The sequence below is a fragment of the Sitophilus oryzae genome, unplaced genomic scaffold (genome assembly GCF_002938485.1).
Source record: "Sitophilus oryzae breed Bouriz unplaced genomic scaffold, Soryzae_2.0 scaffold_1167_pilon_pilon, whole genome shotgun sequence".
NCBI classification, from domain to species: domain Eukaryota; kingdom Metazoa; phylum Arthropoda; class Insecta; order Coleoptera; family Curculionidae; genus Sitophilus; species Sitophilus oryzae.
The window spans coordinates 2343381-2366016 of record NW_022145801.1 but is presented as its reverse complement, the minus strand read 5'-3'; the positions used below and the strand labels follow the sequence as shown (position 1 = coordinate 2366016).

Below are 22636 nucleotides of genomic sequence, written 5' to 3'. Positions count from 1 at the left end.
TACGCCAGACATCAAATAAATCATATATAAAAAATACATGTAACGAACTAAAAACGTTACAGGACAGTGAATAATCTAGCGCACTTCAAGGGAAAATTTGGGATTTGGGGCCTCAGACCACAAATGGTGCACTGGCTGAACACTGGAGTTGTGAGGCCTTCAATAACATATGCATCCTTGATAAGGTAGCCTAAGCTAATGCAACAAACAAAAATGCTTAGCCTCATCAAGGCGCAAACACTTGCTTTTCTGAGCATAACGCAGAGGCAATGAAATCAACGCCCAGTGCATCAAAAAGGTGGAAGGTTCAGAATCTTCCGCCCTCACATAGTGATCCAGGCGGAGGCAAGAATGGGGCGCTATCGTCAATGAAGTGTTCACAATGTGTGTGTGTGTCTCTGGGAAATAGGCCACAAACAGGACAGTTAAAGATAAAGGATTCTTCCAAATGAGATCGGACCAAATTATTCCTCTTTATCACTACCTACAACAAACCATTCGAGCTGAATAAAATGGACCGAGGAATGTGGACAGATACAACATTCCTTCAAAACAAATTAACCTGGTATGCAGACGGGTCAAAGACAGAAGATTTGGGGAAAGACCAAGGGCAAGCTATCCTTTTCCTTGAGTAGATACTGAACCGTATTCCAGGTAGAAATTTTTGATATTCTACAATACGCGAGAGAAAATAAAAGAGATGACTCAGGTAAGCTCATCAATTACTGTCGTCCATTCACGCAGTTGTGCAGCTCTGACCTGTTCAAGAACGCGATACTCTCACTCCATTCAATTGAGTCATAAAGTTCAGAACTGTTCCGCGCCATATGGAGGCGCCAGGCTATCCTTTCAGAACCGTTCTCGAGTAGCCCAGGGCGTAAAGCTCTGGAACTTGAAATTCGCGAATGGAGGACAGGAATTATATGCTCAGACAGTCAGGCGGCATTTGGGGCGCTTATGAGTTCAAAGGTATCGTCGAGACTCGTCTGGGAATGCTCCCTAGGTGAACTGGCAGCTCTAGCGCGAAGGAACAGAATTAAATTATTCTGGTGCTGGCATCCAAGGCAACAAAAAGCCGATGAGCTAGCTAGGCAAGGATCATCGGCATCCTATTTTGGTCCAGAGCCAGTACTGGGAATACTGGACTAAGATAGGATGGTCCAGCATAATGTCCACTGGAGAAACAGACGGGGCACAGGCACATCAAGGCCTTTATCCAAGAACCTAGCTCTAAAACCACAAAAGAACTGCTAATGCTTAGCAGGAATAAAGTGCCGATTACAACAGGCTTCTTGACAGGACACATGGCTGTCAAGTGTTACCTGAACAAGCTCAACCTGTATCAAGGGAGTCTTTGCAGCAGACTCTGCGATAAAGATCCTGAAACAGCAGAGTACATAATATGTCACTGCGAGACTCTGGATCGCAAGCAACACATTTATTTGGGAAAGCTAGGCTAGAACCGGAGAAACTATGCTCCCATCCTATCAAGGACCTGCATAAGTTAGTGCAGGGTAGAGGGATAGGAGAATGGGTGCAGATATAGAAAGGGGACAAACCAAATAGGCCTCACAGGTTGCAGTGTTTCCGGCAGAGGACGGCCCATTTGAAAAAAAAGATCTACAAGGGGATTTTTTTCTAGATAGGCGCACCCGGTATAAAATTTATTACGAATTATTTTTTATTTTTATTTTTTTATATTGATGAAGCATCTTAGACCCTAGACCCTTAAATGTTCGAGTTAAAGAACATAAAGATTTATTTGACTTGACTTTAATTGATTTTAATATCCCCATTACTTAGGAAATAATTTATTAAAAAAAGGATGATATCCATATTAGGGTTAACAATCTCGGAACTATCTGAGAATTTGAGAACTCTTACTCCTAGAACTTCCTACTTATATATTATTTAACGTACATTGAGTTTATTATTAACAATAATATTAATAACATTAGAAAATTCTATATTTTAGTTATTTTAGTTGACATACCATTTTGTGAGGTCTTCTCGTTATCTTTGTAAAGTTCATTTTTGGCATTTATAGGTGCTTTTTCTCTAGCGTTCAGAAAATAGGCCTTTTTCTCATCTCTTTTGTAGATGGTCATCAAGAATCCTCCTCCTAATCCCATACTCTGCATGGTAACCACCCCATTGCAAAATAACGTTGCTATGGCCGCATCTACAGCTGTTCCATTTTTTTCCAAGATATCTCTGAAACAAATTAAAAATTAACTAATATTAATAATAAATAATCAGGGATATCAATTAAACTTTTTGCGATTTTTGTTGGCAACCATGGATATATTCGGCGCCGGTCTGATTAACTGGAATTTAAATTTTCCGCTGTAAAAAATGTCAAGTTGCCACATTTGTTTATTTATTTTCTGTCTTGTTTTGACAATTTAGTTTTTTATTACGAGTTATTGGTTTAAATTAATTGTATTGTGATACTTTAAGCTTATAAAATTTTGTACTAGCAGACCTTTCAGTCAACATTGTTCTGAAATCAGTCAATTAGAACCTCTTTTAGTGCGAAGTGTACAAGATAGCTTAATAGCCGTTGCAAAAAACTCATCGCTGCCTTATTAGAATATTTTGAACATGAAAGCGGTAGTAATATTCCTTTATATCCGTTAAGTGCTGTTAAAAAGGTGAGTTTTATTGATGTAAATAATAACTGTTTTTAGATGTTTATAATTAATTTATTTTTGTTTCTTAAAATATTTTGATTAAAAAAAAATATGTAAAAGTGGGCAACGCTGTGCCGGTCAAGCTTAATCACGTGAAAAAAGCTTATTTGGTGTGATCTACATATATTTATAAATTACATTATACCGGATGTCTCAGTAACTCTGTTTTAATGAAATATCTGAGCAACAAAAAAAATATATTTTTAAGGGTAGCAAAGATACCAAACGAAAAAAAAAATTCGGCATGGAGTTGACATGGAAATGAAGATCGCTTCCATTTTGTACGAAAAATTATTTCTAATTTCTTCTACTCTTACGTCATTTGATTAAGTAGGACATTTCGAAATTGAGAAATCGCAAACGTCTTTTTTTTTCATTGCAGCATTATGGTAGACACAAGTCAGAGTTTACTCAAGTTTAATCAAAAGCGATTATAATTTTTTTTAATAGTGTCTTTTTACGTATTTTGGAAAATTAGACTACCTTACTTTTGAGATATTATTATATTTTTTAAGGCTCTCCTCTATACAGGGTGAGTTTCCTACGATGTTCTCTATGGGTATTTCGGAAACTACTGGAGATAGAGAGTCAGTTAAATGGGGAAAGAACTGCAGTTTTATGGGGTCATAAATATGCGCCTTTCAGATTTTTGAAAAAGTTCATGGTTTACTAGATATTTCGAAAAAAACAAATTTTGGCTATTTCAAAAATTGTCCCTAATTCCATTATAATCTATTTTAGACAAAAAGTTTTCAGATAAAAGTTGTAGATAATCACATCCCTAATGAGATTCTGTTCACCAATTTTTTCTAAAGCCTGTCATTTTTGACATATGACACAAACATATGTTTTTTTAAATGGAAACCATAGTTGGCCATGACTTCACAAAAAGCGCCATTTTTTAAGCTTTTCAGCGATATAAATTATAATATGTTTCTTTCACAAAATTACTGAGTTATAGCCAATTCTTATCTTTCTTGACTAATTTCACTTAGTTAGCCATGGAAATAAGTTCAATCATCGTTGCTCTCATAAATATGAAATTGTCACATTCAATCTTTGTAAATTAAAATAAACAAAATTGTAAATAAGTTTTTTCAAATGAAGAAAAGCGTGTAGGATTATTGGTTCAACTTTTCTTGGCCATACAGTTTCGAGGATACGTTGACCGTTGACCGGTGAACGTTACTTACGTTTTTTAGAGAAAGGTTTTCAAGACATGTTAGAAAAGGTAAATTTATTAATACTCGCGCATTAATAGAGTGGTTCCAACATGACTTTCATTATGACACACCAACCCCCTCCCCCCCCACACACAATGAAAGAAATGTTAAAAAATATTTATATCATAATTATGTAGACTCAGGGATAGAAAGAGGTGGACCAATTGCATGGCTCTCCTCGGACCTATTCATTTTAGATTTTTTTATGCGGTATTGTTAACAACAAGGTTTACAAAAGAACTTATGAATTGAGAGAGGCACTCGAAGAGATGGAACAGGAGAAATTTAATTAAGTCGACCGGTCGTTCTGTGAGAATAGCTAGAAATTCAGTTTTAAAAAGATAAATTTATGTACTCAAAACAATTGCGGATTTTTTGAAAATTTTCTAAAATAACTTATAGTGATATTATTTTTTTAAGTTTTAGTTTGTGTAATGCAAATTGTAAAGAGCCGTTTAATAATATATTTTGTCTTTTTATAAGTAATAAATCATAACAAAATTACAACACCATTGAAAACTTGTTTCCATGGCTAACTAAGTGAAATTAGCCAAGAAAGATAAGAATTGGCTATAATTCAGTAATTTTGTGAAAGAAACATATTATAGCTTATATCGCTGAAAAGATTTAAAAATGGCGCTTTTTATGAAGTCGTGGCGGTTTCCATTAAAAAAATCATATGTTTGTGTCATAAGTCAAAAATGACAGGCTTTAGAAAAAATCGGAGAACACAAACTCATTAGGAATGTGATTTTGTACAACTTTTATCTGAACACTTTTTGTCTAAAATAGATTATAATAGAATTAGGGACAATTTTTAAAATAGCCAAAATTTGTTTTTTTCGAAATATCTAGTAAGCCATGAACTTCTTCAAAAATCTGAAAGGCGCATATTTATGACCCCACAAAACTGCAATTCTTTCCCCATTTAACCGACTCTCTACCTCCAGTAGTTTCCGAGATACCCATAGAGAACATCGTAGGAAACTCACCCTGTATAATACATCATACTAGAATTTTGACTGGTATATTTGTAGTTTGAGAGATGAATAGCAAAGATTTGATAGAAAGAGACCTTTATAAGAAATAGAAGTTATGAAATACTTCAAAAACTTTTTACTACAGGGTTTGTCAACGATTGAGTAAGAATGATTATCTTACTGGTTTTAAGAATTGCGATAATTGTTAAATAAAATATTTTATATTTATTCAGTTAATTTTTTTTCAGTAATATACAGGGTGCTTAAAAAAATGTGGCGGACATAACATAAATATGTGTTTAAACGAAACATATCTACTACATACGGTCCTGGACACTTTATCTCCGTAAATATAAATGAGTTATAGCACAGGTTATAGTTTCGGAGACCTTTTTTATTTATTATTTAATAAATTATAGGGTGGAGGAGTATGTAAATAAAAATGTTGTTATTTTTTTTAATTATTACCTATAAAAATTGAGATATGAATAAGAAACATGAAAAAAAGTAAGACCGCAAGTAACTTGCATGCTGGGTTTTGGACTTGGACTCTTGCAGATCTAAAGCTAATCTTGTTTAATTGGTCTTCCTTTTTGTGGAAGATCAAGACCAAGATTAGTCTCACTCATCATTATCATTATTAATGAGAAACTTTTGTGCTGACATAGCAACTATAGTAATATGTACAGGATGGCTCGAATTCGACGCTCGTCATTGGAATTTCGGAAACCGTAAGAGATACAGGATCGGTTAAATAGAGGCAAAGTTGCGCAATTTGATGCTCAATAAAATGCTGTATTGCATCTTGAAAAATTCCGAATACTTCCGAATATATTCGAAAAAAAGAACCCGAATTTTCAATTTTGTTTTCTATTGTTTCTTGGCTTTATTTTTTAAGATAACTTGAAAATGAAAAACACATTTCATGGCCCACTTTTTCTGCTTTATAATTCTGTGTGATTAAATATTGACTCTGACGTTTCGGCTTCTGGCGACCATAATCAACTTATTTTTTTTAAATACGGACCTGATTTTTTTTCAATTTAATTAAATCCTTTCATCACTCTTAAAACACTATATATATAGTCATTTTGATATTTGCCGACGTTTCGTACAAAAAATTCCATCACCAGAATAGTTTATGCAAAAAAAAATAAAAATGCAATAAGTACGGCATTTTATTGAGCATCAAATTGCGCAACTTTGCCTCCATTTAACCGATCCTGTATCTCTTACGGTTTCCGAAATCCCAATGATGAGCTTCGAATTCGAGCCACCCTGTACACAAAGCGCGAGATTTTAAAAGGGTTAATTTTGAAAAATTCGGAAAAATAGCCAAAATGTTAGATAAGTAGATATATGATGGATATATGGCATACTACTAGCTATGTATAATATACTCTGTGCTACCAGGGTGGCACCAAAAAAAATATATAATTTTTTTCATGATGGTAAAAAACAAATTCTGGTAATGTTAGAGATCTTAATTTTAATATTAAAGGGTCTCTCATCCTGATTTTCTATTCCATTTAAATACCACAGAGAAATTTCTTTTTTTTTTGGAATTTTCTTGCGTTCTAACAATCAGTGTATTCTAAAAATCAGTACATATTCTTATAGCAAATTGAACGTTCTTCAAAAAAGGTCTGATATGATTTTTCATTTAATCGATTCGTTTGAAAGTTATTGAATGTTCATTCAACTTCAAATCGTATATGATAACTTAATTTTTTATATTTTATTTACGATAACGAAATATACAGGGTTGTTCACCACATACGACACGGAGTATTGTAGCTAAACGATTAGATTTTTACAAATTGTAAGTTTTGGGTTCGTTGAAGGACTATTAGAGCTACAATTTAAAAATAATTTTACATGATACAGAGTGTCCCTAATAAGTAAAAAAATATCAAAGTTGTATTTTTTTAAATGGAACACCCTGTATATTATTACATTTTTAGTTTCTACGATTAAAATGAAGGTAAATTTGATTAAGATTTATTATACTTCAACCTTACCGTTTTTGAAATATTTTCAATTTTGTGAAATTGCAGTAAAAATTTTAAGGCTTCATTTCTCCAAGGGTATCAAAGTTTTTAATACTAAATATTTACTGAAGTTTATTTACTGATCAGTTATTGTGTTGCAATAATAAAAATAATACTACCTTATACAGAGTGTCTAAAAATTTATTTTAAATAATTATTAGCTTCAAAAGGCAATAACTTGTTTAATTTAAATGGAACACCCTGTATATTTTAAGAGAATCAGATGCACAATTTAATTGTCTATCAAATTATATTATATCATTTTTTACCTATCTCTTTAAGTTTCCGTAGAAAATGCATTTTCTTGTAATTTAGAACTTATTTATCAATATACCCATGGACTATTGACATTTTAGATTATTTTTAAAGATGTATCAAATTTTTAAAGAGTACAGATACTAATATTGTCGATATAATTCGTTTATTTCATTAAAAAATAAAAAAAAACTGTTCAAATATTTGTTAAAGAGGACCAATTAATATGATCCAGTATTCAAACTACATTAACTGACTGTTTGCATTGATTAATAATAATTGCTCCAAATACTAAAAAACTGAATTTTGTATGGGCATTAGACAGTGTGATAAAAAGTAACACCTTAAAAATGATATTTCATTTTTTATAAATGCTTATTTATAACAACAAAGACTTTAATTTGATAACTTATTATTATATTGATTTCTGACTCAAAAATCCACATTTATTTATAATAATTTATTAACGAACACAATTAAGTATGATATTAATTAGTATATGGGCGGAAATAATGGTGTTATATTTAATTAATGGTATACTCTTTTAAAAATATTTAAATAGTTTTCTTTGGCATACAAATGGGCTAGTAATATTATCGTTTTGCTAAAAACGATAATATTACTAGCCTGTACATTTTGTACATTTGTTGCTTTAAAAACAATCTAAAATGTCAATATTCCATGGATATATTGATAAATGAGGTCTAAATTATAAGAAAATGCATTTTCTACGAAAACTTGAAGGGATAGGTAAAAAATGGTATAATACAATTTGATAGACAATTTAATTGTGCATCTGATTCTCCTAAAATATACAGGGCATTCCATTTAAATTAAATTTTGACACTCTGTATAAGGTAGTATTATTTTTATTATTGCAACACAATAACTGTTCAATAAATAAACTTCATTAAATATTTAGTATTAAAAACATTGATACCCTTGGAGAAATGAAGCTTTAAAATTTTACTGCAATTTCACAAAATTGAAAATATTTCAAAAACGGTAAGGTTTAAGTATAATAAACCTTAATCAATATTTACCTTTATTTTAATCGTAGAAACTAAAAATGTAATAATATACAGGGTGTTCCATTTAAAAAAATACAACTTTGATATTTTTTATTTATTTGGGACACTCTGTATCTTGTAAAAATGTTTTTAAATTGTAGCTCTAATAGTCCTTCAACGAACCCCAAACTTACAATTTGTAAAAATCTCATCGTTTAGCTACAATACTCCGTGTCGTATGTGGTGAACAACCCTGTATATTTTTATAACGAAATAATGACTTAAAAACATAAAATATTTGATTTTTCGTAAAGTGCATCAAGTGTTCTTTGTAAAACATTGAATTAATATTAATATTAGAGCTCAAACTTTACCAGATTTTTTTTCCATCATCGTTTCAAAATAAAAAAATCTTTTTTTTGTGCGCCCTAATGACACTCTACCGGGTGGTGCATCGTTGTTGGAAACATAGGAAATCGCATGTAAATTTTGAGTATAAGTTGAAGGATTTCGTAAAAAAATACCAAAATTGGTCCAGAACAAGTCATTGATCCAAAACACCTTACAAAAACCTTAAATATTTAGATAAATCCTGCAATATCAGAAAATATATGGACCATCATAATATAAAATTCAACTTGCCAATTTTTTTTCATCAGCTGTTCATTGTAAATAAACAAAAGGTCAAGTTTGTATACAAGTACGTCTGAATTTATTGTAAAAACAAACTCAGCCTTGAAACAAACAAACTAGTTTGGTGCGGTTTTTAATCTTAGCAATGATACACAAAACCTTGAACCAAAGTTTCAGAATATCAACAGAAAATAAAACAGCAATAACAAAAAAAAATGTTACTTTATTCAACACCCAGTGTTAAAAAGTTTCAACATACAGAAATCAATCTGTAGGTACTTAGAAAAAAAAACTTACAAACTATTACAAAATAATAATTTATTATATTATAATGTTAACACAGTAAATTAGCCAGTCGAATACCACCTCATAGGAATAATAAAAACAATTATTCCAAATTGTGTAGGTCATAAAACCGTATGTTGGGCGACCTTGTACGATCGAGGTGAGCCAAAAAAAAAAATCGTCGCGCCAGAGACCGCGACTGTATAAGAGTAAAAAAATCACAGTCCGTAAAACTATAGCGTAAAATTGTTCTTTGTTTCAGAGTTCACTCACTGATTCCCTAGGCTTTGTTCACTTTCTTGTTGGCCTCGGTGTTCATCAGTTTTTGGACAATTTTCCTCGAATGTCCGCTGGGATCGAAATGGTTGGTGTGCGATTCCGCTTCTTTCTTTGTGCGTTGTTTACCGCTGTGGCCCGCGTAAATGTGCTTGTCGTAGGCGAAATTGTAATGTTCGTATTGGTCGAAGTGGCTCTCGGCTTCCGGCGACATTTTCACGTTTTTCTGCTGCATAATTCGCTTAGAATTTCAGGAAAACTACACTTTTGTTGGGAAAACGGTTCGAGCTGAGCTTATTTTGAACGTTTCTATCGATTGTTTGGAGACAACAACTGTCAAACGCGGCGAGGTTACCGCGGTTTATATAGAGGTGCGGCGGTGCTGATCGGGCGAAATATCTAGAAACCGACGTTGTCGGAGTGATTGTGTTTTCGTTTATTTAGGATATTTTCTTTATAGATAGTACAATGAAACACTAATTCACCACAATAGGGAGTTTTCGTTGCTTTAAAAAAATTCAACGGTACGGTTAACGGATACGTAACCATAACCGCTTTTTGACAGATAAAAAAACAGTTTTCGGACTTTCGGTTCATCGGTTCAGAGTCGACATACGGTACGATAACCGAAAACTGACAGCTAAGCACAGCCCGTAGCGTAGTGTCTTGATTTTTGGTTTTTGTATTGTTGTTTGATTTGAAAGTGCTTTTATATGACTTTATTGGGTATCGCTATATAGGATGGACAATTTAATTTTATTGGACTCGTTGGATGAATCGGATGAATCGGATTTGGAGAATGCTATGCTGTTGGAAGGGTTTGAAAACAACATCGAATATCGAGCAGAACTTTATGGGGAGTTCAACCTAGAAATATTATCTGACCAAGAGTGCAAAGCTAACTTCTGCTTTGAAAAAAAAGACATTCCTCGATTAGTTGAAGCACTAAGAATTCCCAACGAGTTTAACACAGATAAAATAAATAATCAAAACATAAACAAAATAGAATGATGTTAGGTTAGATCTGTATTTTTCAATGTTGTGTTTCTACTGCGCTAGTGCGCATGCGTACCGCTATGTTAACGGCTTTGGCTAACGTCCGTAAAATATCGGCAGCTAGCGGTTACGATATACGATAATCGAAATTGAAATGTCAAAGTTGTCAATTAGCGTTAACCGGAATTGCAATTTGTAAGCAACGAAAACTCCCTAATATATTCAGACTTTCGGCTAAAATATATTCAGACGCAATATATTCTGTACTTTTAACAATGGACATGCGTTTCGACAGGGTGTCCCAGAAATAAGTGCAAGTATTTTAACTGGTAGTATAGTTCAACCCCAGAAACACGCCTGGGAGGTTTTTTAACAATTTTTTTTTGAAAATTCGAAATTTTTTGAAAAAATTTTTGAAATTTTTTTTAGTTTTTAGTTTGGATTGGAAAAACATAATTTCTTGATAATATGGCAACATAGGTATTAGATTAAATTTATAAGGAAGAAAATCCAGAAAACATCCAGTGGTTCTCAAAATTTTAGCAAAAAATCACTTTTTTGAAATTTTCAAAGTAAAATAACTTCGTTATTTTAGACTTTATTTGAAAAACGGCAAAGAGAAAATATGTTTCTTTTATCGATATATATCACGAAATTTTTTTTTTGAAAATTCGAAATTTTTTGAACAAATTTTTGGAATTTTTTTTAGTTTTTAGTTTGGATTGGAAAAACATAATTTCTTGATAATATGGCAACATAGGTATTAGATTAAATTTATAAGGAAGAAAATCCAGAAAACATCCAGTGGTTCTCGAAATTTTAGCAAAAAATCACTTTTTTGAAATTTTCAAAGTAAAATAACTTCGTTATTTTAGACTTTATTTGAAAAACGGCAAAGAGAAAATATGTTTCTTTTATCGATATATATCACGAAATTTTTTTTTTGAAAATTCGAAATTTTTTGAACAAATTTTTGGAATTTTTTTTAGTTTTTAGTTTGGATTGGAAAAACATAATTTCTTGATAATATGGCAACATAGGTATTAGATTAAATTTATAAGGAAGAAAATCCAGAAAACATCCAGTGGTTCTCGAAATTTTAGCAAAAAATCACTTTTTTGAAATTTTCAAAGTAAAATAACTTCGTTATTTTAGACTTTATTTGAAAAACGGCAAAGAGAAAATATGTTTCTTTTATCGATATATATCACGAAATTTTTTTTTGAAAATTCGAAATTTTTTGAACAAATTTTTGGAATTTTTTTTAGTTTTTAGTTTGGATTGGAAAAACATAATTTCTTGATAATATGGCAACATAGGTATTAGATTAAATTTATAAGGAAGAAAATCCAGAAAACATCCAGTGGTTCTCAAAATTTTAGCAAAAAATCACTTTTTTGAAATTTTCAAAGTAAAATAACTTCGTTATTTTAGACTTTATTTGAAAAACGGCAAAGAATGTGTTTCTTTTATCGAGATCGACCAGCCCTTAAAGTACTTGCACTTATTTCTGGGACACCCTGTATATACATATTTTCTCTTTATCGTTTTTCAAATAAGTCCAAAATACCGGAGTTATTTTACTTTTTCCAATTTCCAAAAAAAAATGATTTTTTGCTCAAATTTTGAGAACCACTGGATCTTTTCTGGATTTTGTTTCTTGTAAATTTAATCTACTACCTATGTTGCCATATTATCCAGAAATTATTTTTTTGAAATTAAAACTAAAAAAAAATCCAAAAAGATCCGAATTTTCAAAAAAAAAATTTCGCAAAAAAACTTCATAGGCGTGTTTCTGGGGTTGAACTATACCACCAGTTAAAATACTGGCACTTATTTCTGGGACACCCTATATATATATATATATATATATTTACTTTATATTAGTGTTTTTAGCGATTCGAATGAAATTTGGAGGGTAAAAGTTACTATTAGAGTTTTCGACGACAGATTTAAAAAAAAACACATGTGCCACTGATTTTTTTTCTTATTAGCAAAAGTGTGTAGGCCATTTAATGCCGATTAAAAATTGTATCTTGATATTTTGTCCATTTTGATATTCTCGATGAGATAAACGCAATTTTATTAATTACCATAATTAATAGAATTAAAATAAAATTAATGAATAATTATAATTTAATTAAAGAGGCCTATTTTTTAAAAGTTTTAACATCCTGTAACTTTAAAAATATGTATTTCTACACCCATGTTTATAGGAAGTTATATTTTTCAAAAGGGAATCAATGAGTACTTATTTAGGATTTTAGCAAGTTAATGACATTAACATTAACAATTTTTAAAGATTACTATTAGAATAATTCTTTTTCTATTCTAAAAATATTCCAGTGACAACTCATATGTACGTCCCTAGTGAAAATGTCAACACTTTCTTAGCATTAAAATATGTCGCACTTATAGTAACTTTTACCCTCAAAGTTTCATTCGAATCGCTTTGGAAGAAAATTATAATAAATGGAAAAAAGATAAAGATTTTAACCCCCTGTAGCTACGAAAGAAAGCAGAATCGGACCTATGTTAATATAGGGTTGACAACTTTTAAAATAAAAAATAGAGGACGAGAGGGTAAAAAAGAGGTACAGGCGAAATATTTTTTGAAACATCGCCCAAATGTCTAGTATACTGAAAACTTGTTAAAATAAAACAAACCATTTTCAATAAAACTTTTTTTTAATAGTTAAACATGTTTATCGCTTCCACAAATATTTCTTGTACAAAAATATTTTTCTACAAACGTCAGTAAAAATATGGTAAAAATGTAATTCATAGATGTAATTTTTAACGCATGCTGTCAGTGCCTAAAATGTGACATTATGTCACTGATGGTAAAAGTCATTTACTTTTAGCACTGGTGCTAAAAGTAAGTCACGTGATTTACTTTTAACACTGAAGCGATAACTATTACCCTAGCAACCATAAACTTCATAATTAATTGGATTTCAGAATGACATATTATGAATTATTCATTAAAGTAAAACGTAATAATTCCTTGATATATACGAGCATAAACTTGTTTGTAGAAAAACTAGTGTATGATATGTGTGCTAAAAGTGATTTTATTTTGTTCGAAAGGATGGGACCCCCCCAAGCTTCCCTTCCCAAAGCTTCGCTTCTCTTCACTTATTCTTTGAAAGACCCTGTATAATATAAATCGATCTTCGATGTCATTCGTATTTGATTTCTTGATTTGTCATTGCGTCTGTACGTCTAGCAATCGCCAGTCAATTTAAAAATAGATATCACACACGATAGACTAAAAAATGGAGACGATATTGTTTTCACATCTGTGAAGAAAATACAATTTCATGTTTGTGGAATCCTAGCGACAACATAGAGTGCATGATACCAAACCAAACCAAACAAAAATATCGAAGAATAACGAATTAAAAAAACAAAGAAAATATCTTCCAAGCATATCGTAGCTACCGAAGAAAAGTCTCATGTCTCAAAAATCCGGAGCAGGGTCCGACGATATACAGGGTAGTCCGAAATGTATTCGGAAAACCTTGGCAGCATATTCTGCAGATAAAAATAAGTAAAAAAGTTCGTATAAATTTATGTCCTAAAATATATACTTTGTTTAGAAGATACAGCGTGTAGAAGTTTTATTTTTATTTAGATTTTTTTCAAAATAATTTAGGAACTAATACCAATATTTGGATGAAAATTGGTGCCTGGATGTTTTTTGACATGACAAAGAGAACTTTTTTACGTAAAAAATGTAAAAACTGAAATAAACAAATTATTATCAACAGCTAGATATAGATTTATTGTTTTTAAATCACTAGATTCTTAAAATAAAAAATATGTGACCTCTCATATTCTGGTTTAATTAAAAAGGGTCACTCGTTTGTAATATGCCAGTTTTTAGCCGACCAAACCACTATTAAGATCGGCAAAAAAAAAGTTTTTTTAATTTTACTCAAAATGAGATACATATTTGGGTCATAAATGACCTAAATACAAAATATTTTCATGGTATCTGTCTGTCTGTGCGTCTGTAACACGATAACTCAAAAACCGCTAAACCGATTTTAACCAAATTTGGCACAAAAATACAGTGGTACCCGAGAATCTGGCCATTAGTTTTTGGTGGGGGTGGGGGGTTGGTAAGAGGGTTAAAAATTTTGAAAAATCGTAACTCCAAAATTACAGTAGCTAGCGAAACGCGGTTTTCAATTTAAGATTAGGAATAATATTTGCAACAAAATTTGTAATAACAAGAAAATCAGTCAAAGTCGCAGTTTTTGAGATAAAAAAAATGGAAAAATTCCTTTACTTTGAAACTAAAAGAACTGCCTACCAACTTTTTATTAACATATTTTAGTATGGGCGGCTATACGTGCCTCCCGGCGCCAATTTTTTTAAATACGGATCTGCATTTTTTATTTCAGTTTTTGAAAGAATTTTAATTTATGCAATAGGGCGAGGGCGGTAACCCTTTGGAACATGTAGAGCATTAGAAATTAGTTTGTAGAAGTTTATTTATTTATAAATATCGATTAATATTATGCTCATATTTCAAATTTCACAATAAAAAAGTTAAAAATAATACCTTTAAATTGCTGACCTGGATATTATTTATTTGAATCTTTCAACTGGCTCGATTTCCTTATTCAATATTAATTAGCGCTGATCAACATTGTTGCAATGAATATAATCACATTAAATAAATATACAATAAAATAAACAAATTTTTATCAACAGCTAGATAATAGATATTATATTGTTTTTAAATCATTACACATTATTTAAAAACATTTATTTTCTTATGAAAGATGATTTTCTTATGACGTGACCTATCATATTCTGGATGAATTAAAAAGGGTCACTCGTTTGTAATATGCCAATTAAAAACAAACTAAAGATTTACTGTTTTTAATCTGTAGCTCACGATTATTGTTGCCTATTGCGACTATCGGTTTGGTTTGTTGTGGTTAATTAATTTGGCAACAGTGCGTGAATATAACGAGTGTGTAGTTGACTTAATTAAAAATAGATGTGTAGGGGAACGGCTATCTGATATTAAGGTAACTGGTTTTTAGATATTGCTTATTGTGCTATTTAATTATTATGAGTCAACAAACTTCTTCTCTGTTCTAGAATAGTTATCGTAGAAGAAATTCTCGGCTATAAAATTATTAAACTGTATTTTAAACAGCGTGGTCACCAGCGATAAAAGATTGATAGAGTCGGTAAACAGAAAGTTTGTGTTGCGATGTTTTTATCGGTACGGACCACGTGTAGGTTGTAACATATTATATTCGAATGAACTTGTAAAATAATTCGTTTTGTTTGGTTTAGCCTTGGCAAAAATATTGTCATTTATTTTTTTTTATATAGGTATACTATATCACCGATTTTTATCATAATTTTGCAATTCCACGTTTCACTGGCAGGTGAGGGTCATATGATTGATGCTCATGACACTTCGAAATATTATGATTTTTTAGATAAAATAAATATATTGATAGGTGCTAATGTTATTCAGAATCAGCTAAAAATTAAGCTGAATTTGGAAAAATAGGAGAGCACCACAATCGGAGAAGCTCATCAATATATGCTCAGACAGTCAGGCGGTTAAGGTGAGACTTGCTCTAGGAGTGCCTGGATGAACCTGGAACTCTAGCAGAAGAGGGAACATAATTAAGTTATTCTAGGTACTGGAAAAGCTGTCAAACTATCAAAGCTATTTTCGTCCATAGCTAGTCCTCTGGATCAGGAAGAAGCCGACTGCCTACTTAAGAAACAGACAGGGACACAGGCATAGCACCCAAAGACTTTATTCTAACACCACAAAGGAACTGCTAATGCTCAGCAAGAATAAAGTACAGACAGACCGCCATTACTCGCTGACGAGTATTTGACACGCATCAGAAGAGGGTCACGCAAGGCGTTTTCTTTCATGAGCGTTTCTGTGACTGAAAAGCCCGATACGTGATGTTATCTGTCTACCGCACTCCAGACATTCAAAAATCTCATTGCTTTGTTGCCTCTTTACTTTTTGGTTGTCGCTGTTAACTGACTTTACAATTCTTCTCCATTCCGTTATATTGTGAGCTGCCTCTTCCCACTCACTCTGCTTGTTAATTCCTTTTAAGTTTTCGTGGAAAATATCCTTGAACCTTTTGAGTTGTCTACCCGGCCTCCTCTTAGCGTCTACAAGCTCACCGTAAAGCAGAGATTTTGGTATGCGGTTTTCTTGCATTCTGCATACGTGACCAGCCCATCTTAAGCGGGACTTTGTAATCATGACTTCAATACTCTCTCAGTTAGCTTTTTCAAGGACCGATACGTTTGGGACAAGATGGAACCATTTTATTCTTAAATTCTTAAGAGTTGTCTAAGATGTCTGTTGCAACTTGTTTAATGCGTTCACATGTCGGCGGTACGGCACCCAGGTTTCGCTTCCATATAACATGGTGGGAATTATTATCGCTCGGTACACTGCAAGTTTCGTTTTTGTGCTCAAGTCATGATTGTAGAAAACCCTGTCTTTTAATTTCCAGAATGCTCTTGAGGCGCTGCTAATCCTATGCTGTATTTCAGAGTCGATATTGGCCTTTTCCGAAGTCAAACTGCCGAGGTAATTGAATTCCGCTACATATTCCAACAGCTCATCTCCGATTTTGATAGCATTGTTGTGATCTTCCGGGGGAGTGCACATGATTTTAGTTTTATCGATGTTCAGCTTAAGTCCCAAGGCCTCGTATGCCCATGTATATGTGTTCAACATTTCTTGCAATTGCTGTAACGCATTTGCAACTAGAGCACAGTCATCAGCGTATTGAAGTTCTGTGATGAATTTTGTACGTGTTTTTGCCCTGAGTCTTTTTATGTTGAACAGACCGCCGTCGCGCGTCGTATCTGTATCTAATGCCCAAACCTCTCTCCTGCAGTTTGCTGTCCACTATAATGGAGAGCGCTGCCATGAATATATTGAATAGGAGAGGCGCTAAGACACATCCCTGCCTAGCGCCTGTGTTTGTTAGGAAGGGATCGCTCAGTGATCCATGATATGACACTCTTGATTTGTTGTTGTTATGGAGGCTTTTACACACTGTAAGAAATTTGATGGGTACTGCGAACTTTTTCATAATTGCCCAAAGTGCATCTCTGTTCACAGAGTCGAAGGCTTTTGTTAAATCGACTCTTTTACTTTTTCCTGTAGTTGCCGGATGGAGAATATGGAATCGACGGTACCGCGGTTGGTGCGAAAACCCGTTTGCGATTCTGGGAGGATTTTTTCTATATGTGGGTGCAGGCGGTTTGACATAATTTTTGCAAGAATTTTTCCTCCGATAGCCAGTAGTGAATAAACTATGGATTACAAAAGATCTCTTGGCAGGAAAAGTGCCTGTTAAGTCTTGGATGCGGATTCTGCTATAGAGATCCTGAAAGAACAAAGCACATGATATGACACTCTGTATCGCAAGCGACACTTTCCATTTTGGAAAGCACGGTTAGAGCCGGAGGAACTAAGCTCCCATCCCATTAAGAACCTGCCAAAACTGGTGCGGGGCACAGGGATAGTTTTGGGTGCAAACATCTATGGTGCAAACATAAAAACGGGTCAAACACAATAGGCTTTATAGGTCTCAGAGATGCCGGCATAGGACGGTCCCTTAAAATATAAAAAAAAGAATAAATCACTAGTTATTTCCTCTAAGATTCTTTTGATTACGGGCATAGCAAGCCAGGATTACCCTAATATTCTCTCATAGCTTTAAAGTGTCTTGTATTTTTCAATTCTTTGCTATGGATATCCTTTGATAACTCATGTTCTTCTTTCCCAGTCTTTACAAAACACTCATACACCTAGTTCTTTCTTTTACTTTTACGTTTTATGAAAAGTTTGTATGCATATATGTTTAACAAAACAATATCTGTTGGTTGACTGACATGAAAAAAGCTTTTAAAATAGACTATTTTTTATATAATTATTTTAATTAAACATTGGAATAAGCTGTGTGTTTTGCTCTTAAAACAGGACATTTAACAAATTGTATGTTTATTTTTGTAAAATGCCACTGGGATTGGAATCCATGTGTACAGGGTGGACCATTTTGGTTGTTTCTATAGGGTATCTAGGAAACCGTGAGAAATATTCAAATTTTGATACTGCAGCCTCGGGTTCTTTTTTTGAAAAAAATTACAATGGCGCAAACGGATCGTGGCTATCTTGATCGGTTTCGAAGCTACAGGGGGATTCTCAAATTTTGTACTTTTTGAAGATGTTCGATAGTTTGTTTATTTCAGCAACCACGGAAAAATGAATTATACATTCTAAAGGCACTTTTCTGTGTAGAATGCAGTGGTGTAGTCAGACTTTTTTCGAAAAAAATATTTTTTAAGTAATTTACTCGTTTTTTTTATTTAAAATACACACACTTCAATCTATTGAAATGAAATGTCCCGTATCCATCAAAGGTATGTTCCGATCACCATAATAACCGTTTACTTTGTTACTCGGCGCGGCCTACTATCCACTAATAGCCTAAGAGCTGACGAAGCTAGAATAACTAAAGATGTATAGTTTATTAACTGGTGAACCCAGAATCCTAAGTCTGGCTGGGGGGCTGAGGGTATTTCGCTACTGCGCAACCCATAACATTTGCAAAAAAATAAATCCAAAAAACATTCTTTAGGCAACTTGAAATTTGTTTATTCTTAAATTTTAGAATCTATTTAACCTAGAAATAAGTGTGCCAGACTTTTTTTTTCGGGTTTAAAGTGTAACCAGACCATTCCAAATATGTTTAATTATTATACCTGGAAAACATACTTTAGGCATTCTAAAATTTTTACAGCGTGTTTATTAGATGATATTAAAAAATATGTGTTAATTGCCAGACGAATTCAATGGGATTTAATACTTGCCAGACGCGAATAAAGATTTTAAGTGAGCGCGACAAAAAAGTCTTATGAGTATCTATAAGCGTAAGAATGCGTTTAGAATAATTACTGCAAATAAATAGTTTAGTAACTACTAATTTCGCTACTAACTACTAAATCACAATGGATAAAAAACATTTAAGTTGTGTAGTTTGTAAAAAAGTTACTAGTGACAAAGTTATTGTTTTCGATGAAGGCAGACTACAAAACTGCAAAGAATTTTTAAAAGTGCGCCAACAACATGGTTTAAAATTTAAAGAAGTGGTTTTACCAGAAAACGTAGTCCCAACGAAAGGGTACCATGTACGACTTAACAAGTATAGCTAGAGACGTGAGAAATATAAAATAACACGGCGACCGGTGCTATCCCCAAGCCTCTTCCTATATTTGTTCAACTGTACCAGTGCTAAAAAAATAAGTAATCTGGGATTTTATTAAAGTACCATGGTTAATCTTTCTAAATAGATTCAAAAGTAAGTAAAAGTGCTTTACTTTTATGCTTAGGCGTTAAAATGATATATTTTGTATATTGCAATCAGGTCGCAAAAATTAATAGTAATATAATATGTCACAAAAGTATAATAATAATTATACTTTTGTGACGTTTGAAAAAAATATATTTTATATTATGCTAATTTTTAAATAATTATTCGTCTTTTTATTCTTTCAGATACAAAATACTTAAATTAAAAAGTCTTCTTATTGAAAGGATTTCAATCATACATTTTTATTAAAAAATGTTTCTTTTTATTTATTCAATATTAGTTACTTTTTTTAAGTTTTTACGACTCCAAAATGCTGTTACGTCAGCCGCATCGGCTGCCGACCGGGTCTCAATAAACTATCTTTCTCGTGCTTATAGATACTCATAAGACTTTCTTATCGCGCTCATTTAAAATCTTTATTCGCGTCTGGCAAGTATTAAATCCCATTGAATTCGTCTGGCAATTAACACATATTTTTTAATATCATCTAATAAACACGCTGTAAAAATTTTAGAATGCCTAAAGTATGTTTTCCAGGTATAACAATTAAACATATTTGGAATGGTCTGGTTACACTTTAAACCCGAAAAAAAAGTCTGGCATACTTATTTCTAGGTTAAATAGATGCTAAAATTTTAGAATAAACAAATTTCAAGTTGCCTAAAGAATGTTTTTTGGATTTATTTTTTTGCAAATGTTATGGGTTGCGCAGTAGCGAAATACCCCCAACCCCCCAGCCAGACTTAGGATTCTGGGTTCACCAGGTAATAAACTATACATTTTTAGTTATTCTAGCTTGCCTAAAATATGTTCTCTAAATATGTCGTCAGCTCTTAGGCTATTAGTGGATAGTAGGCCGCGCCGAGTAACAAAGTAAACGGTTATTATGGTGATCGGAACATACCTTTGATGGATACGGGACATATATATATATATTTCAATAGATTGAAGTGTAAAAGTAAAAGTTTTGGTGTATTGTGGTGATTTAGTGTAATTTTATTTTACTTAGCTAGCTATCTTAGCTATTAATACGCAGTACATTTTTTTATTAGCACACAAGTCTTTCGGTCATCATTACATTATATTATGATAATTTGTGTTAATGAGTCTAGTAAAATAAAAATAAATACCTAAATTCGTTATAATTTTAGATAGTTCTATATAAATAGACGAAATCCGTGTGGTATCCATAAGCATGTTAGAAGGTAATTTGGGACAGTGAACTTCCTTCAGACTAATAAGAAAGAGAGTTGCAAAGATATTTTAGTATTTTTTTTTAATTTGGTATATTTTGTATGTATTTTCTTCAGCAAAGGTAAAATAATAATATATGTTGATATTAAGGTAATAATATACCCTTCCTTTGGACACTGAAAGGTATATTAAAGAAAGGAAACGATTTTTTTCTATCTTTATAGTACTAATGAATTCGCATTTACTATTTGACAAGACATGATGTTTATATCCCAGTGCAAAGAATATCTAATACATAAACAAGGATAATATGTACCTAATCTCACCTAATCTATACTAATATATAAAATCCTTAAGTGACTGACATACTGATTAATCACGATCCTGCTCAAACCACTCAACGTAAGAAGCTCAATTTTGGCATACAGGTTGATTCTAGGGTGTAGAGGTTCGATAAGAAGGGATTTTTCGAAATTCCAGTTCCAAGAGGTTGAGACCACCCCTCAAGTATTACAATATTTTTTATTTAAAAAATGGTCAAGTTTCCGAAAAAACACTTAAACACGTATATTTTATTTTGTTTTTTTACATATTTTAATATTTTTTAAAAATGTATACCGGGTGTTTCGAAAAATCTGGTCCTTGATTAATCACGATCCTGCTTAAAGCGCTTGACGTAAAAAGCTGATTTTTGGAAAACAGATTGACTTTAGGGTGTAGAGGTTCGATAAGAAGGGATTTCGCGGTTCTGCTTAAACTGCTTGACGTTTAAAGCTGATTTTGGTAAACGGATTGACTGTGGGGTGCAGAGGTTCGATAAGGAGGGGTTTCTCGAATCTCAAATTCCAAGAGTGTGAAAACGCCTCTCAAATACTACAATATTTGTCATTAAATAGTGTGACATTATATGACTTTCTCTTATTTTATTTAGAGAAACTTTTGTTTAACAATACTGCATTTTAAATATAAATGTCATAAGATATTCTGTGTCCTAAACATAAGATATTTATTGTTTGGTTAAACTAAATACTTCAAAAACTTGTTATTGTATAAAAAATAATACAATAACAAAAAACATTAAACAATTTATAATTAAATATTTTCAATTACTCTTATCTGAAAGGCTATCAATAATACATATGAGTAAAGTAATAATTATTTGAAAAATATAGAACAATTTTTCCAACTGCGCAATTTTTCTTTAATGTTTCCAGTTATTGTTTTCATTGTTTTTATTAATAATAATGAACAATGAGTAATAATTAAAAATCAGTAGTTGTACAGTAACCTTTTAAAAAGCCATAAAAATGTCAATTCTATAATAAAAACAATAACAAATAAAGAAAAAACAAGTGGCTCGCCCCCCTATAACTTTTTTATTTTTCAGTTAAAAAACGAGATTTGGTATGTTAGTATATGACATAAATTAGGGAATGATTGACGTATTCAATTGTTTTCGGTCACTTCCTGTTTCATCGGAAATTACTACAACTTTTGGTTTTTAATTAACACCCTCGGTATTTTTTAACTTTATTCGATAGAAAATAACACTCTGAATAGAATGACATATAATATGTCAACTTTTGATTTCGCATATGGTTTATTTGAAATTATAACTTGCGGTTTGTAACGAAAATTTGAC

General features: G+C 32.1%; 1 protein-coding gene across 3 annotated transcripts in view; it reads right to left on the bottom strand.

Moving 5' to 3' along the window:
* LOC115888550 (glutathione hydrolase 1 proenzyme-like) overlaps positions 1-22636 on the bottom strand; it is a 138314-nt gene that overhangs the window by 38495 nt on the left and 77183 nt on the right. For all 3 annotated transcript variants that reach the window (XM_030908321.1, XM_030908312.1, XM_030908305.1), the window contains one exon: positions 1994-2214. In XM_030908321.1, coding sequence (XP_030764181.1) covers positions 1994-2214 — 221 coding nt within the window. The remainder of the gene's footprint in view (positions 1-1993; positions 2215-22636) is intronic.